The sequence below is a fragment of the Myotis myotis genome, unplaced genomic scaffold (genome assembly GCF_014108235.1).
Source record: "Myotis myotis isolate mMyoMyo1 unplaced genomic scaffold, mMyoMyo1.p scaffold_m19_p_17, whole genome shotgun sequence".
In the NCBI taxonomy this organism is placed as follows: Eukaryota; Metazoa; Chordata; class Mammalia; order Chiroptera; family Vespertilionidae; genus Myotis; species Myotis myotis.
In genome coordinates, this window is record NW_023416321.1 from 34,697,291 (window position 1) to 34,715,292 (window position 18,002).

The following is an 18,002-nucleotide window of genomic DNA, read 5'->3' on the forward strand; positions in this document are numbered from 1 at the left end:
GATGTTCAGGCCCATAAGCAAGTCCTGGCTCTAATCTTGTACAAATCACTCCACCTCCCTGGGCCTCAGTTTTTTAAAACTGTGAAACAGAAATAAGATCCATTTCACTCTTGCATGATTCAATGATGATAACCCAGTGGTGGGCAAATCGTGGCTCGTGAGCCACATGCGGCTCTTTGGCCCCTTGAGTGTGGTTCTTCCACAAAATACCACGTGCGGGCGCGTACGTACAGCGCGATTGAAACTTCGTGGCCCATGCGCAGAAGTCGGTTTTCGGCCTGGGAGAAACAAGTGTACAAGACGAGTGTGGATGGGAGAGTTGGAAGGGGTTGACCTCAGCGAACGTACCTCAGATTGAGGACGTTTTTAGCAAAGGCCAGCTTAGGAGGACCCTAATTAAGTTAATAACAATGTACCTACCTATATAGTTTAAATTAAAAAATTTGGCTCTCAAAAGAAATTTCAATCATTGTACTGTTGATATTTGGCTCTGTTGACTAATGAGTTTGCCGACCACTGTGATCACCCATCACTCCTGTACAGTCAGAGTAGAATGACTGGCGGATTCGGGTGCAGGTGGTGGCCAACCCATCTGGTACCCTGCTCCCATTTCATACCTCCAATCCCTATGCACTGTTGGCCCTATACGGATTTGCACCCTGAACTCATTTGTCAATGCCTCCTTCTTCCCGCAAAGTGCCCACACCCTGTGGGTGGGTGGGAGAGAGGCAGCAGCCCTTACTTTGGGTGCTCCTGGGACAGCACAGGTCTTGTCTGTAACCTCATGTTTTTCCAGCTGGAAGGACCCTTGCTAATCCACATTTCCCCAAACTGTACTCCTCTGTCAGTGGATTTCAAACTTTGGGGAGGCACCAGAATCACCAGGTGGGGCCTAGCAAAATCTAGGCTCCAGAGTCCCTCTACGTCAAAGGCAAGACCTACAGTTTATATGTTCAACAAACACCAAGCAGCTCCATTGGGCCACACATGGAGGACGGCTCTTGGACTGTTAAAGCCACGCCTCCCCGCATAGCATACCACCCTCCCTCTTGGAGGGCCAGAGTCCATGAGCATGCCAGAGTGCTGCAAGTGCTTGCTGCAAAGAAACATGCCTGACTTGAACTCAGCATTCACCAAATTTGACTACAAAGCTTTTTAAAAAATTTAGCATAACCATTAAACCTCACATAACTAGTGTTCTGAGGAAAGTTTTTGAAAATGTTGATCTTGTTCTCTTTTTTAAAAACATACGTTTAAAAAATTTATTTACTGATTCGAGAGAAAGGGGTACAGGTGGGGGTGGAGGGGGGAGGAATATCAATTTGTTGTTCCAGCTACCCATGCACTCATTGGTTGATTCTTGTATGTGCCCTGACCAGAGATTGAACCCCCAACCTTGGTGTATGGGGATGATGCTTTACCCAACTGAGCTACCTGGCCAGGGTTTAAAATATGTTTTAAACAAATGTTTTGTAATTGAATTTATTGGGGTGACATTGGTTCATAAAATTGTGTAGGTTTCAGGTGTACAATTCTGTAATACATCATCTGTGTTCACTACTCCAAGTTATAAACAAACATTTTTGGTTTTGTTAATATTTGAGTGGCTTCAGCTAGGAAGGCGTGTTCAAGATGCTTAACTGTTGACACAGACCTCGAATTTGGGCCTGGATCTGCCCCTTCCTGCTCTCTGTCCATTCCCCCCACCATGTTCTGCCTCTGTCTCTGCGTCTGAGGCTCTCCTGGGACTGAACTCAGGGGGAACCCTCAGGAGAGCTGGCCGGTGACAGGAGAGCTGAGCAGGGGACCAAAGGGGCCAGGATTAGCCTGTTTGGCTGGGAGAAGCAGCAGAGGAGGGGGTCGTCCCCTTCGAAGATGTCCGCACAAGTCCAGGTGGGGGTGGAGGGGTCTTTTCCCAGCCCTTCCCCTCCCAAGCTGGCAATCGTCCGGAGAGATTGTGAGCAACTGGGTACGACTGGGGCTGGTCAGTGGCAGCAAAACTTGCCTTGCCTCCTCCAGCTCAAAACAGGCATGTGTAGCCCTTAACTGATGTGCGAGCAGGGCAACCCTAACAGGAGGAAAACTGATTTATTGCTTTATAAAAAGGAGTCTGATAAAACAACAAACAAAAACTAGAAACCTAAAAATCCACCCACCCCTCTCTGTGCTCCCAGGAAGTCCCAGACACATTTCTGGGGCAAGTCCTGGTGGGTGGATTGGTAAATCAGGCCCGCCTGGCAGAGGAAGGGAGGCCTCCCCTGTAAACAGCTCAGGGCCCTGGAGGAGTCTGCCAGCAGGGGGCGCGGTGGCTCCACAGCCGCCCACAAACTCCCAGACGAGCCAGATAACAGCAGATACCCAGCGCACACACCCTACCATCCCACACACCTCTCTCACACACAGCACATGTACACACCTCCACAAACACCAACACCCAGGCCCCTCGCCATCTGCCTCCCACCAGGCCTGGCCCTCCGGTCTATCAACCACAGCCTCACTTCCACCCCACAATAGCTGTGTGTTGGTGCCCCTTTGATTCCCTGCAGGTCACAGACTGGATGACAGGCGGCAGCACAAACTTGCTCTCCACTTAGATCCCGAGGTCCTTTGTCCCTGGCTCCTGAGCCCAGTGTGGCCCCCCATCCCTCCCCAGGCGTTCAGGCAGGGGGCTTCTCCACAGGCCTCACACGGGAGGACAGGCCACGGCCTGGCCACAGGGGGCTGGAATCACAAAGGAGTTAGCACCAACAACAGGAAGCGGGTCCTTCCTTCCTCAGGCAGCCTCAGCCGGACGGACCAGGGGTGGAGATGAGGGGCCCGCGAGGGGGGGTGCAGACAGCACAGGCCTTTGTCCTCAGGCAGGCGGGGCGGGCGGGGCGGGCGGGCATGCAGCCGAGAGGCAGGTGGTAGGCAGTGAGTGGCAGGTCCCTCTGCTTTGGCAAGAGGCAGAATCCAGATACTGGAGGGAGAGAGCCTGACTGTCAGGGGTCCTCCTGGCTCCTCCTGCAGGTATCAGGGCCCCTCAAAGGTGGCAGAGCAAAGCCCAGGGCAGCCCTCTTCCAGCAGCAGGAAAACCCCACGCTCAGGCCCTCCCGTCCTTCCACAGCAGAGCTCCAAGGCAGGCCCAGGGCCCCGGGAGGGCGCACGGACTCCGGCACGGTGGAGGAGAGGCTCCTGGGGGTGCGTGGTCCTCTGGGATGGGGAGGAGGACACCGGTGAGTCACTGAAGCAAGGGCAGGAGGCCACAGTTCTGAGGTGGTGGGCCCTACACGAAAGCCTCCTGGTTGGAGGAGCCGTTGAGCTTGAGGAAAAGCTTGTCATCTTCCCTCTTCTGCTGCAGCTGCCTCTCCAGCTGGCGCCGGTAGCAGATGAGGTAGAGGGGGAGGCAGAACCCCAGCAGGCTCATGACCAGCAGCCCCACGTTCACCTGGGGCGGCAGGGATGAAAGTTGCCGTCACGTGGGGCAGGGGACCAGGTGGGGGCTGTGGTCTTTTGCAGAGTCCAATTCTGGACCCTTCCTCACACTCAGGTTTGGGAAAGGGAGAAAGTCACAGGACAGGAGAGGAAAAACAAACTGGAATGTTCAAGAGGCTGGAGGGCCACATTCCAGTACCAGAATTCCCTCCGGGCCTGCCCTCTGCCTCCTCCCACCCCCAGCCCTGACCTCAGACCTACTCATCTGAATCTCCAGGGGGTGGGGCAGGGACAGCAACTAGACTCTCTTTATCTCAAAATCGGGTCCAGAAAGGGCACTTTTCTCCTCCCGCCCAGCCGCCAGTCACAAGAGGACTCTGATTCGATCTTAACCAAAGTTCCCAAACTTCTTGTCTTTGGGGCTCTGGAAGCCCCCGAGCAATGCCTCTCAGCTCCCACCCAGCAGAGGGGGCAGATGCCTGTAACCCACTGCCCCCTGGCCCTTCTTACCCACAGAGGGTCTCCTTGGAGGGGACCCATCATGGCCAGGAACAGGGGCTGCTGCAGGAGAGCGAAGAGTGCACTGACCAGAGACTGCAGTCCTGTGAGGCTGCCGAACTGGGTGGAGGGGTACCTGCAGGGCAACAGACAACCTGTCACCGGAAAGTCCGCTCCCAGGCTTTCCAGATGCTCCTGGCCTCAGCCTGGCCCAGGTGCGCTGGTGCCAGACAAGAGGCAGGAACAGCCTCCGAGAACAGCGGGCACCTGCCTGCAGATTCCTTTCTGCTGAGCAGTTGTGCAAAGTGCAATTCTCTTTTGCACCAACCTAAGGCCCCAGACTCCAGGGAGGACCCCACCCTGCTCAGGTGTGCCCTGGGCCTGTGGGTGCCTGGCTGAGCTGAGTGGAAAGTGTGGTGCCAGCGGGAGCTTGGGAAACAGGCCCAGGGAGCAGGACGGAGGCTGGGCTGGCTCTGCTGTGCCCTCATCCAGAGGACATTGTGTAATCACGGAAACGCGGCATCAGAGCTTTCAGCGACTGCCTCAGATCCTGCCAAGGCAGCCGCAACTTCCTCCAGGCCTGGGTGGGTGGGGGACATGCAGACCTGGTATGACCCCCGTGCAATGCTGTTGGGAGGGGGAGAGAGTTCTAGCAAGATCTTAGAAAACATCAGGCTTTGGGGCCCCAGTGGTGAGAAGGGGCTCCGAGTGGGGAACAATCTGACTTCGGTCAGAGAGAGACAGTGGATGGTGTGTAGGTTCCAATTTTTGAAACTAGCCCCGGCCCAAGGCGGAAGGACGCTGTGGCTCCTGATGCATGGGTGGCCTCTTGGGAGAAGAGGCAGGTTTCACTGCAGCTACACCCTGAGAAGGCCGTGGGTAGAGGCAGGCCCTGTGAGATTCTGGGTGAGAACTGTCTGGTATGTTCTGGGCTCAGTTATCCATGTCCCTGCTCCTGCTGGGGGTCATTTGAACGTCAACATTGAGCTTGGGGCAGCCGGAACCCACCCCTGGCCTTCCCATGAGCAACCAAAGGCAGCCAAAACTCGGTGGAGCAGTGGCCCCCGAGGCACCATGAGCTGCACAGAGGTACTGGCTGGCTGAGAACTGACTTCGTGTTAAATGCCAAGGCTTGCGGGCATCCAACTGTCTGCCCACTGACCCACCTCCCGCCAGGTCTGGCCTTCCCGACACACCCAACAAAGCCCCGGGACCTGTCCCTGATGCCAGAAAATGAACCCTGAAAGGGCAGGCTGCCCCCCTCAGGACCTTAGTCCCACCGCAAACCTCCCATAAGTCACTCCCTCACCCTTTGTCACCCGGCCACCCACAGGCCCCAGGACTTACACGGCGGCGTACAGGCCCCCAATGGAAGAGTGGATGAATCCACGCACAACTGTGTGCAGGATGAAGGAGAGGATCTGAGGGAGGGAGAACAGAGAGTGAGCAGAAGGCCGCGTGGGCCCTCACCTGTGCCCCTGCCCCAGTCCCCGGGGCCCTGAGCAATGGGGGCACCGGCACCTAGAGTCGGCCATACCAGCTCTGAGGGCCAATCCCTGAGTTTCCAGGAATTCTTCAAGGCAGTTGTTAAACACAGTCATTATGGAAACTGACATTTTATAAATTTACAATTAAACAAATTATATTAAAAACAAAGGTAATGAATACTCAAAACGTATCACTTCCCAATTATTTTACTATGTGTTACTACGATCTATGTCCTAAAGGTTTTTGTATGGTGGAAGGAAATGGCACACAATGGTGGGTTACTGTGATTCTCTTTCCAACTCCACAACTGGTGATATCATATTGATTGAAAAATCAGCCACGATGAGAGCAGTTACACCAAGGAAACTGGCAAATGCTAGAAGTCAGGGCTCCCCCCACCCCGCCGCGGCCCCACCAAGGGTGTGTTGTGAAATACGTCTCAGTAGCACTAAGCAGGAGGTCACGGGTCATGATTGGATCTCCTGCTACTGCTGACCAAGGACTGTGCTGAGGTCTCCCTGCCGGGTCACTCAGGCCCTACCATGCCTAGGAGAGCTCTGCTGTGGAAGAGGCTGCTGCTGGCAGGCCTTGCGAGTTCTGGGAAGCCCCTGCTGATGATGCAGAGGCACAAGATTTGTCCACTTGGCCACCAGGACCCTTTGCTTGCTCTTCAGACAAAGCCCTGCCCTCCTCCCCAGCAGCCAGGACCTGTCCCTGGAATGTGGGCGGTGGAGGGGGCAGGGGCTACTCCTGCTGAAAGAGGGCTGTGCCCGGATGTGCAGGCACATACTTGGGCGGGCTCCCCCTTTCCACTTCAACTGCCTTGTTGCTTTTTCATAACTTCTCTTTCAATGAGAACTCAAAAAAAATGAAGTCCCCCACTAAGCACTGCCCCTCAGCTGGACAAGGTGGTCAGGGTCTGTCGGTGTTGCAGGGAGGGCAGCCACCAGGAGGCCAGAAGGGCGTCAGGGAGGGAACAACACTCCCACCTGGAACTGGTGCAAGTTTCCAATGGTTTACTCTGATCTGCACTCGCCGGTGTCGGCATAGTCACGCGATAGTACCCATGGGTGGTGCACACCTGGTATTCAATGTTCCTCAACACGTGGCCACTTGTAAAAAGGAAGGGACTCTTGCTTTCATCTTGGACCTGGCTCAAGATAACATCCGACCTCGGGCTACACCCACCTGGGAGCAATGCCATCACTCAAATCCCTTCAAAGTTCATAATCTTGGGGGTTGGGGCCAGTACACTTTCATGGACCTAAGGGTAGAGTCAGACGGGTGGTAATCTCTGCCAAATGTTAGGTTTTCAAAAGCATCAGAAATCTGTGGAACGAAATTAAGCTTTTGAACCCAGATGCCAATCTTTTTCCACTCTCGACAACGTCTAGACCTTGTGGGCACTCTTGTATCTGATGGACAGATGTTTCCATAACACCAGATTAGTCAGGCCTCTTTGGACCTCAGATTTCAGCTGTTTGAGCAACTCAAACTAAGTGGCCACACAACTACCCAGCACAGTTCTGAAAAATGGTGGAGTATTTGTGGTTTGCAGATGCACAAAAGACCAAGAGGAATGATACACCTTCATAGAGAAGAGTCTTTTGTGAAAGGCAACACCCGTGTCAGCTCAGTCCTAGCATTGAGCACAAGCCTGGTGGGTAAGAGGCTCTTGGTATAAACAGCAGGAGGCTGGTTGGTTGGTTGGTTGAATTAAGTGAATGAAAAGCCACCATTCTCTTTGTTCCCTTATAGTCTCGCACTTTTTAGTCTCACTGTACCCTTATCTCCCTGTCCCCACACCCACCTGTAGAGGCAGGTTGGGAATGAGACACGTCACCCCAAAGCCCACAAGCAGCACGTTTGTGAAGGCAAAGGCCCGCATGGCGTTGGTGACCTTCTGGATCTGCCGGTCCCTCTTCTTCTTCTTCTCGCCCCTGCAGAGACACCGAGCACACACTGGAGGAGGGTGACAGGCTCCCTGGAGGAGGGTGAGCTCCCCACAAGGCAGGCCCCAGGAGTCACAGCTTGCAGACAGCTCCAGACTCAGAGACCACCCACACTAGGGACACTCCCACCGCACCCTCTTGACTAAGCGCTGAGCATGAATCTCAGGGGACAGGTTAGATATAAAAAGGTATAACCACACACTGCACGGCTTTAGTGAGGACTGAGCTCCGATGGCGAGGAGGGAAGGAGCAGAGTGTGCCCAAGTTAGGACGAGGCAAAGCCTCGCTTCATTATTGGCTTCAACTTCACCCAAATCCTGCGGGGGCTCATGACAAAGCAGGTAACAAATCAAATAAGGGAGTGAGTGAATTTCCCCTTGGGCGAGCAGGAGGTAGTGAAATAGAAACAAATATGCAGCAGATGGAACCGGAATGGGCACAAAGAACCTCTTGGCGGTGGGACCTGACCTAGATAACAAAGCGTTCTCTATAATTACTTCCTGTGGACTCACTAGTACTGGTTCTAGTCTCACCACCCACAGATGCCCATGGACAACTGCGTAACTCCAAGAATGCATGCCAAGTGCTGGGGGGTGTGTACGGAGTCTCCGGCCCACCGCCTCCTCACTGTGCGACCTCAGACAAGTTATTCAAACTCCGAGCTTCAGTTCCCCCATCTGTAAAACGGGTTTCACACCAGGACACACCTCATCGAGGTGCTTGAGGCTTAACTGAGATTGTGCACCAAGTGCTTGGCACAGGGCCTGACACAATACACAATAGCTTATTACACTAAGGTGGAGTCCCAGAAGACAGCACTTAACTCATCCTCTGATCTCGGAGCCCAACCCTTGCGTAAAGTAGGGCTCCGGTGCCTCGTTTAAGGCTCATGATCATGAGCAAGTCTATTAACACTATTACAGTTACGGCGACTTACTGCTCTGGCCATGGAGTGAGCCCTGTTGGCGAGGCAGCACTGATTCAAGGTCATTCGCCCATTGTGCTTCTCATGCTAAGCATCGGAGTGTGGTCCTAAAAGCAGAATGGTGTGGCTGCACACTCACCTTCCTCTCATTTCTCCTCTTCTTTCATCTAACTCAGTGCTCCCCACACTGCAGCCTACCACAAAGAAGCCACAGACCTGACAGTGTGCTGAGCTGAGTAAGCCAGTGTCTTAAAGCCCTTGGGAGCGTAGCCTCGGGCACCTCTCTCGCCTCTCCTGCTTGCTACCCCCCCCCACCTGTCCCTGCCTAACATGTGACTTGGGGGGCTTCTTTCTCTGGGGCTGAGAGCCAGGCACAGGTCCTGCCTACGCACTGGTTGGCGTCTTTCTCCTCAGGCTCCTCAGCGGCATCTTCACATTCCTTCATCCTCCAGTCCATGATGTAGCCAATGATGGGGGCCGTGAGCAGGCAGAGCAGCTGGAGCACACCGAAAATGGAGGTGTAGAGGCTAACTGGGGAGGAAGAAGGCTGCGTCATGGGGGCTCCTGACAGAGGCCGGGCGCAGGCACCGGACCAAGTCTGAGACCCCACAGGTCATCCCCAGACGCCCTTGTGTCACTGTGGATCTTGAGGGGAGCCGAGACCTTAACCTCTGAGATCAGAGCTGGCACGAGGGTAGGCACCCTATTCTCTTCTCCAAATCCCTGCTTGCTTCCCAGAAACAGCTAGTGAAATCCAGTGTGTCACAATGGCTTCCCCAGGCGCTCCAGGAAGTCTCTGAGGTGGCAACCACAAAATGACCAAAGCCTGGGCCGGAGGCTTGTGTAAAACTGGCCATTACTTCTCTGCCTTAGAAACAGACCAGGAAGGCGTCACTCACAGGGGATCCGATGTGAGGGCTTCCATCCTCAAAGAGCTTAAAATCAAGATGGGATTTTGGGGGGGCATATGGAAACTGAAAGTTGGCTACCCCACCCCACCCACAGCTCTGCCCGAGAGGGATGTTTGGAATTCAAGGCAATGCACCTCTCCATTGAACAGAGGCTGGCTGGGAGGGGACGTTGCAATGCTCCCCGACAGTCCCCCCTGCTTACCAGCGGCCATCACTGCATCAAGAAAGCAAAGTGAAAAGGCAGAAAGGAGCAAAGTTAGCAGCCGAAATCTCGAAGGTTGTTACAGGGAAATGGTTGTTACATGGAGGCTGGCTAGCTCTGGGCCCGGCATACATGTCATTTCCCACCTAGACCTGACTCTCAGAGCACCCATGGGTGGCTGAGCTGGAGCCAGGCTTCTAGGAGAGGAGGCGGGAGGGGGTCAGCGCGGGCGCCTGCTGACCTTTTACTGTTTGCTGGGGCCTCAGTCATGTGCAGCTGGAGCCCAGTCGCAGGTGGGGGGGTGGGGGGAGGGGGTGGCTGGTGAATCAGGCCTGTGGCTTCCCGAGGACCATGATGGGGAAGTAGTGTGGGTGCAAAAGACTGGGCAGAACTCACTGTGGTGTGGCCCTTTGGGAACACTGCTCTGTCACAGTTGTGCTCCGAGGGCAAGAGAAGTCAAACAATGCATCCCAACCCCCAGCAAAGCATCCGACACCACGGGTCTCCCCCAGACAGCCAGAGCTGGCCTCCTGTCCCCCCCAGCGGCTCCCTGACCCTGAAGCCACCCCTCTGGGCACAGTCCGGGCTGTGGGTGTCATGCACAACAGCTCATAGGAGCAGGATGGGGAAAACCAATGCCCTGTCAGCTGCAGATAGAATTTCCTGGCCCAACTTCCTCTACTTCTTGAAACTGACTTTTTGAATGTGGGAAACAGTTGGAAAAGAATTCCTCTTGAGCAGCGAAGGATTTCTCAGAGATTTGACTCAGCAGCAGGCAGATTTGCCTTCTAAGGGCCACTGAGGACCCTGCTCTGTACATGCTGGGGTCTCCACCGCCCTGGGCCTGAGAGTTACAGAGAGGGTGTTGAGACATAACAGATCAGCTTTCCCTGAAGTTCAGTCCACAGATTTTAACGAGTGTTACATAATAAAACCGCTCCTGTGGTAGGAATCTGGGGAAACGTCACTGGACTCAACAAAGCTAAATCAGTCATTTTTCCTGTAAAAAACAGGGCCTTTCCTATGTCAGCATTCATCATGACATTGTGCAAGGGCACGTGACTGCTTCTCCACGGATGCCCATGGGCACAGTGGAAGCAGTGTTATCGGGTGCCTTCGTCATCTTTCCCATTGTGCAGGCTGGGTTTCTCGTCCCTTTTACAAACCGTATTTGTGTTTGATTCCTTACAATCCCTAGGGAAAAACAATTAAACTAACAAAAAGTTGCACACCCATGATGTTGCCAATAAAAAAAGCATTTACCAAATGTGTTTGTCCCGCTCAGGGATGACTAAAGCTGACTCAGCTCAGCCCTGCGGAGGTACTGACTTTCTTTGTAGCACCAAAACCTCTAATCCGCTAAGGACCTTCTGTGCTGTTTTGGGAAAGGAGTGTGTGGGTTATCAGTTTTGTTTACCAGCCTGAGCAAGTCTGGACTGGAGCACACATGTGAGGAAGCTCCACTGGCCCCGCTGCCAGCCCAGGGCGCTGATCCCATTGCGGGCCCCAGTGCCCCAGGCTCCAGCCGAGCCGCCCTGAGCCCCACTTGCCACCCCAACACGTGCTCCACACCCCAACACTGCGGTTTCCCAGGGGATTCTTGGCATTGGGTTGGCTTGGCTGTCTTTCATCAGGTTCTCAGGTACTCAGTTCCCAGTAATGTTTTCATTCACAGACACGTCAACCAGCTCCTCAGGCGATGAACACACACACCTCACACCCCAGATACACACAGTTATCCTAGTCCTCCCTCCCTCCCTCCTAAACCGGGAATCTCTAATGGGACTGCGATGAAATGGCTCTGACCAGCAAGGGGTCACTCGGGCGCTGTCATTTCCCGGCCCGGCCTGATCCCGTCCAGCTGGCCGGGCAGTGGGCTCAACCTCAGGTGGCAGGAGTGACCACCAGTTGGGGCGGGGCCCTCTTATGGGGCTGTGCACCGAGGTCCAGGGCCACCTACCTTTGTCCTGGTCACCGCTGACCAGGAACTTGAGGATGCTGTTCATGGCGCCCATGTAGAAGATGAGCCGCAGCTGCGTGACGCACATGGTGACGAGGCTGAGCAGCAGGATGGGGCTGAATATGCTTTGCATGAAGGAGGGGGCCGCTGTGGGGAGAAGGCCACAGGGGTTCAGGGATAACCGGGGCCCAGATCTCCATGGCCCACAGTCCACCTGTCATTCAGGGGCCCCGTGTGGGGAGGGGAGACCGATTTTCTGACCAAATCATTCCAGGCCGGATGCGAGGATGGGCCGGTGAGGTTAAAGGTGGGGGAACTAGAGTGGGGCCACCTAGCTGTGTAAAGCAAGCTGGCTGCATCCCTCACCCTCTCTGAGTATATGAATGAAATGAAGTAGTGACCGATATTTGCTCATCCGTACACCAGGGTGGATGGTGCTGCCTGCCCTTCTGGGGTGAAGTGGGAATTAAGTGAGATGAGACCCACAAAGTCCTCAGCCGGTTGGGCCTCTGGGGCCAGGGCTTCCAGATCCGGACTGGCCGCCCCTTCCTGGGCTGGGGGTGTGGGTGTGAGTGTGAGTGCGGGTGTGAGTGCGGGTGCCCTGCCGACGTGTCAGGAAGGCGAGGGCCCCGGGCGGGTACCTGCGGCATCTGGCTTGCACTTCACCTCCAGGTCGACGGTGGACAGGCAGAGCTTGTGGCCCTCCTGCAGTGCCGCCTGCTCCTTGTTGCTCCGCATGGAGCTGCCCACGCTGAGGCGGCGCCCCACTGTGGTCACCTGCTTGTAGAACTGCTTCCCTGTGATCTTGTGGTCAAAGCCCAGCCAACTGAACTTGATCTTCACCCTGGAGGCCACAGAAAGTGTCTGTCAGTGCCGCCCGGGGCCAAACTGGGGTGGGGCTGGGGACAGACAGCACATCTACTTACGAGTAGTCCATGTCCTCTGGCCCTGGGAAGGGCTCCAGAGGCCAGTTAAAGAAGCAGTTGAGGAAAACCAGCCCGGAGCAGCCGGCCCAGACCACGAGGATGATGATGAAGGAGACACCAAAGTCGTAGATGACCTGAAAGGCACAACGGGGCGGGGGCGGGGGCAGGGGCGGAGTTAGCACAGGAAGCCAGGTGGGTAGAGGGCAGGATCATCGGTGCCGAGCTGCGTGAGGGGCACAGCCCAGTCAACCTGGGTGACTGGTCATCAGATACTGCAGCCTAAGTACCCCAACTCACCCTGGCATGTCATTAACCCCCGTGCCTCCACCTGGGACCAGGTGTCACTTCCTAGGAGAGGCCTCCCCTGACACCCCCGCCCCCATCACTGTCATGTCACCGGCTCTCAGTGAGCAGCCCTGGCTGAGAATACTGATGTCTCAATTCATTTCCTCGTCCACTGTTAGTTTAGCCCCTGAGAACAGGGGCCTGTTAGCCTTGTCCACGGGTGTTTCTCCAGCACCTCGAAGTGTACACATGACAGTTGTGAAAAATACCCGAGGAATGAACAGGTGGCTGTCTCACTTTCCTCCTCTGAGAAGTGGGTGCAAGACTGGCACGTGTCCTTATGGTATTGTGGTGGGGTCAGGCAGGTGTGACCCTCAGAGTGGCAGGGGAAGCCTGCTGAGCACAGCATGTTAGCTGTAACTGTCATGACTGCAAGTTATTTCCAGGACCAGAGTCCCCAGAGTCCTGGCAGAAGCTGCCAGCTCCCCTGGGCAGGGACCAGCAGCAGCTCAGCACGGAGACGGGAGGACGAGGCACATGCAGGCTTCTCTGCACTCGGGAGTGAGACTCCCTAAAAGCCACAGGATGCCTGGCCCGAGGCTCTCCATGCACTTTGATTCCCAGGACACCAGTCCACACCTGTGACCTCTTCTCACTGATGGCCCCACACACCCAGGACAGGGGATTTTACTGGGTGCTGGTGCCAGAGCAGGGAGAAGCCCCTTCTGAAGCCCTGGTAGGAGCAACAGGATCTGGAGTAGGAACTGGGGCTGATGGACTGGGAGGTGTCGGCTTCATCCTGACCCTGTGTGACTCCCATGGGCTCAGAATCCTGCCTGGGAGGGAAACAGCTGAACCAACTTGGCCAGAGCAGCGCGCTGGCTAATGGCAAGTAACAGCCCAACAACAACAGACCTGGGGGTGGGGAGACTGGAGCTGGACTCAGGATCGGGGACAAACTCACCCATCCCCTTTCTGCACCCTAGCCCAGCAATGCAAAGGCAGTCTGTGGTAATTTTCCATCCCCCAGGCCAAGTGCGTTTCTTTTCTGACTCCCATGGTGCCCAGGTGCATCCTCCCAGTGTGGGTGGTGGTGGGGGGCCAGCCTCCCACACCCACAAGTATTTCCCTCTTCAGAGCGGGCTGAGGAGCCTTGAGAGAAGCCTCTGTTCAGACACTAGCACAAAATAAGTGTGCTGGAAACCAGCTGGCCACACCCTCACCTTGATTCCTGGGAAGGTGACTGCTGAGGAGGCATAGGATCCAATCATCAAGGCAATAAACGTGGACCGAAGGTCACCAAACATGTTGGGCAGCTGTAAGACAAGAGCAAGGGCAACTTCAGCTGAGAGAGGGGCAAAGGATGGGTGAAGGAGGGGAAGAGAGGATCAAGGCTCATGAGGCCCTTGTTCTTATCTGCTCTCCTCCCTTAATTCACAGGTAATTACTGGGAATGGAAAGTTTTTCCTTCCTGGCCTGAGGCTGATAAGGGCAGAGGAGGAGTGCAATGCAGAATTCGGACCCCACATGTAAGGACAGAGCTGTTGGACTTCCTGGCTGGCACCTGTCCCTCCTCTTTGCTGCCACAGGCCAGGGGCCTTCTTGTCTTTACAGGATGACACGGAGATGCAAGCGAGCCAAGCTGGGAGACAGGCATCCCTCAAAGGGAGCAAGTCAGTTAAAAATAAGAATCTATTTGGGGACGAGAGTGTCATTTTTATAAATAAAAATATCAGCGTCCCAGAAGGACCAGATGTCAGCAAAAGCTGCTTTCAGTCTGAGAGAGTAGATTTCTGGAAGGTGTCAATCAAAATTCTACAGTTCCCTCAGCGCTGACAAGGGCACCGGCCTGGGATTTCTGCTTCTGAATTTCTAAGGGCAAGGAGGGCTTTCCCTTTCCACGGCCCCAGAAATCATCACCTGAGAAGGCCAGTGGCTAAACATGCTCAGGCTCTCCTCCCAGTGAGGCCACTCTTGCATCGCACATAAATTTATTCTGGGCTCATGTGACATAACCTCAAAGCTAGAACCCTCAGCGATTCCACACAAATCCAGGCATGGTAAATAGGGTAATGCAGTCAAGGATTCAGACCTGAGGCAAAGCACACATCCTCCACCCCCCACTCCAAAACAGCCAGTCACTGCTTCTCTCTGGAACCTCCAGGAGGTTCCACCCACACCCACAGTGGCCTCGCACTGAGGACCCCTCTCTGGAAGCTATGCCAGCCTGTTTCATACTATTTATATGTTCCCCTCCCCCACTTGTCTGCAATCATTTGGGGGTTTTAGTAAACATGATGGCTTGCAAGCCAATCCACTGTTGCTGAACACAAGCAGTTTGAACTTGGCCTCAGCATTTCTGCCATGTTGCCCACAATTACAATGAATAGGGCATATACCAAATCATCATGCTTTACACTAATACAATGCTATATGTAACTATGTCTCAATAAAACAGGAAAAAAGCAAGTAAGTGGCATCAATCTAAAGTAAAAACTTTGTGCTTCATATCTATTATGATCCTATTCCTAACCTGAATTTCTGTTGAAAAATGTTAATATAGATCTGGTTTCTGAGATAGACCATTATAAGGGCAATAGCATTTTTTAAAATAAGTTTTGTTTTTTTTATTGATTTCAGAGAGGAAGGGAGAAGGAGAGATAGAAACATCATGATGAGAGAGAATCATTGATTGGCTGCCTCATGCATGCCCCACACTGGTTGTGGGATTGAGCCCACAACCCCGGCATGTGCCCTGACCAGGAATCAAACCGTGACCTCCTGGTTCATAGGTCCACACGCTCAACCACTGAGGCACGCCAGTCGGGCTGAAAATAAGTTTTTTGTTTTGTTTTGTTTTTTTAAAATATATTTTATTGATTTTTTACAGAGAGGAAGGAGAGGGATAGAGAGTTAGAAACATCGATGAGAGAGAAACATCGACCAGCCACCTCCTGCACACCTCCTACTGGTGATGTGCCCGCAACCAAGGTACATGGCCTTGACCGGAATCGAACCTGGGACCCTTCAGTCCGCAGGCCGACGCTCTATCCACTGAGCCAAACCGGTCTGGCTAAAAATAAGTTTTAAATAAATTCTGATGTTGGGGAAAAAAATGAAATCTAAAAACTAAAAACTTTTGTGCTTTAAAGGACACCATCAAGAAGGTGAAAAAACAATGCACAGAAAAGAAAATTTTTACGAATCCCGTATCTGATAAGGGACTTGTATCTAGAAAATATAAATAACTCCTACAACTCAATCACAAAAAGATAAATAACCTATTTTTAAAATAGACAAAAGATCTGAATAGACATTTCTCCAAAAAATATACAAATAGATAATAAGCTCATGAAGATATACTCAATGTCATCAATCATAGGGGAAATAGGAATCCGAACCACGAGATACTAATTCATGCCCTCTAGTGTAGCTACAATAAAAAGAAATTAGCTAATTAACAATTGTGAGGAACCGGAGCCCTCACACTACTGGTGGAAATGTAGACTGGTGCGGCCACTCTGGAAAATAGTTTGGCAGTACCTCCAACAGTTAAACAGAGTTATCATTTCACTCCTAGGTAGACATCCAAGAGAAATTAAACAATAGCCACACAGAAACTTGCACAGGAATGCTTAGAGCAGCCTTATTCATAATATCCCAAAAGTGGAAACAATCTCAATGTCCATCAATGAATGAATGGGTAAACAAAGTGTGGTATATCCACACAAGAGCATATTAGCCAGCCATAAGAAGAAATAAGTACTGACTCATAGTACAACATGGATGAACCTTACGAAAACATATGTGGTGAAAATAAACCAGTCACAAAAGAACACATGTTGTATGATTGCATTTGTATGGAAAGTCCAGGCAAGGCAAATCCCTAGAGACAGAGAATAGATCGGAGGTTGCTTAGGGCTGGCGTAGAGGAAGCTGGGAGGAAGTGCTAATGGGTACCGGATTTCCATTTGGGGCAATATAATTAATTATGCTGATAACTACACAACTGTGAATACAATAAAAACCAGTGAATTGTATACTTGAGGTGAATTACATGGTATATGAATCATGTCTCTATCACTGTTAAAAAACACACACATGAATAAGGAATTCAAATGTTTCGGATCCCAGAATTAAAAAGGAACACGAGCCCTGGCAGGTGTGGTGCACAGAAAGGTTGCTGGTTCGATGCCCAGTCCGGGTCGTGCCCAAGTTGGGGGCCTGATTCCCCTGCAGGGAGTGTGCAGGAGGCAGCCGGTCAATGTTCCTCTTTCACATCAATGTTTCTCTTTCTCTCTCTCCCTCTCCCTTCCTCTCTCTCTAAAAATCACTAAAAAGTCTTAAAAGAAAAAAAAAAAGGAACATGAATAAGTCTATAGCATATGACATGAGGCCACGTAGGCTATCCAGGCTCCCCAGAGTTCCCAGCACACAAAGAGCTCTTCTTCCAGCCCCGCACAGAGTGGATCCCCTGTCCACTCAGGCTTCTCAGCGAGGGTCAGGGGAGAACAAGGGGCAGGTGGAAATCTCCCAACAGGAGACAGAGGAAATGTGATGTGCTCGTGAGTGCCTAGGCACACCGGGGGAGCACTATGGCACCCGATCTGACTCTGTGCACACATGCCCCCCAGGTATGCTGTGATTCAGAGGACATGCCTCAGTTCCTGGCTCACATAGTTTGGCTTCTCCATGCTGACTACTCCAGCCAGGCAGCGTGGAGGGGAGGCATCCGGGGCCATATCAGCCCCAGGGAGAATCCAAAGACTAGTTCTGCTTGTCCGGGAGGGGGAACTCTTCCCACCTGGAATGCCACTCCCGCCAGGGCAGGCAAAGGAAGAAAAGGGTCCAAGAGGGCTCAGAATCCACCAGAAGAGCAAATGGAGGCCACGAGCCTGGTGTAGCAAAGGCCACTTGGTGCAGAGCCAGGCCAGGGGGACACTGTTGTTGGTGCCCCTTGCGCACAAAGCTCAGACTTTTCAACGGGCTACGGGATACTCCAGGGAAGCAGGCAGCTAGCCCCTTCCCTTTGTCCTTAAGCTCCAGCGTGCCCTGACCCTAACTCAGGCTACGGGCCACAGAACAACAGGGGTTTGGGGCCAATATGCAACTCTGATCTGATCTTCTGGAGTCGTCTCCCCACAACTAGATCCAGGGCAGGGAAGAACAGAAAGCTGGGAGAAGAGCTGCCTTCCCACCTGCCCCTGGGTGAGACCCCCCCACTCATGTCTGGACAAGGGCAGTAGCCTTCCAGCTGCCTTCCTCGCTGCCCTGCTTCTCCCGGCCTAGGACATTCTCAGCAACACCAAGAAAATTCTTCTCCCCAACACGTTATTTTGGTCAGCAGGGTCATTACCAGGGGAGCACAGAGCCTCAGGGCAAGCCATGCCACTCAGTGTTCCCAGCATCAACACCCTGTATTTTAAATTACGGTTCTTTTT

General features: G+C 53.2%; 1 protein-coding gene and 1 non-coding gene across 10 annotated transcripts in view; one reads left to right on the plus strand and one right to left on the minus strand.

The window, feature by feature from the left end:
• Window positions 1-1,468: 1,468 nt before the first annotated feature.
• SLC43A2 (solute carrier family 43 member 2) overlaps window positions 1,469-18,002 on the minus strand; it is a 43,404-nt gene continuing 26,870 nt past the window's right edge. For 5 of the 9 annotated variants that reach the window (XM_036340984.1, XM_036340981.1, XM_036340983.1 and 2 more), the window contains 9 exons: window positions 13,785-13,877; window positions 12,277-12,410; window positions 11,992-12,194; window positions 11,351-11,497; window positions 8,670-8,808; window positions 7,211-7,340; window positions 5,260-5,333; window positions 3,925-4,048; window positions 1,469-3,427 (listed from right to left, as the gene is read on the minus strand). In XM_036340984.1, the coding sequence (XP_036196877.1) occupies window positions 3,266-3,427; window positions 3,925-4,048; window positions 5,260-5,333; window positions 7,211-7,340; window positions 8,670-8,808; window positions 11,351-11,497; window positions 11,992-12,194; window positions 12,277-12,410; window positions 13,785-13,877 (1,206 nt within the window). In that variant the 3' untranslated portion in view covers window positions 1,469-3,265. Of the gene's footprint in view, window positions 3,428-3,924; window positions 4,049-5,259; window positions 5,334-6,588; window positions 6,730-7,210; window positions 7,341-8,669; window positions 8,809-11,350; window positions 11,498-11,991; window positions 12,195-12,276; window positions 12,411-13,784; window positions 13,878-18,002 lie in introns of those variants that run through there. The other 4 variants (XM_036340985.1, XM_036340987.1, XM_036340986.1 and 1 more) reach the window with 4 other exon arrangements.
• LOC118672544 lies at window positions 15,070-15,140 on the plus strand. Its single transcript, XR_004973108.1, has one exon. It is a non-coding gene; the product is annotated as a small nucleolar RNA SNORD50 (small nucleolar RNA).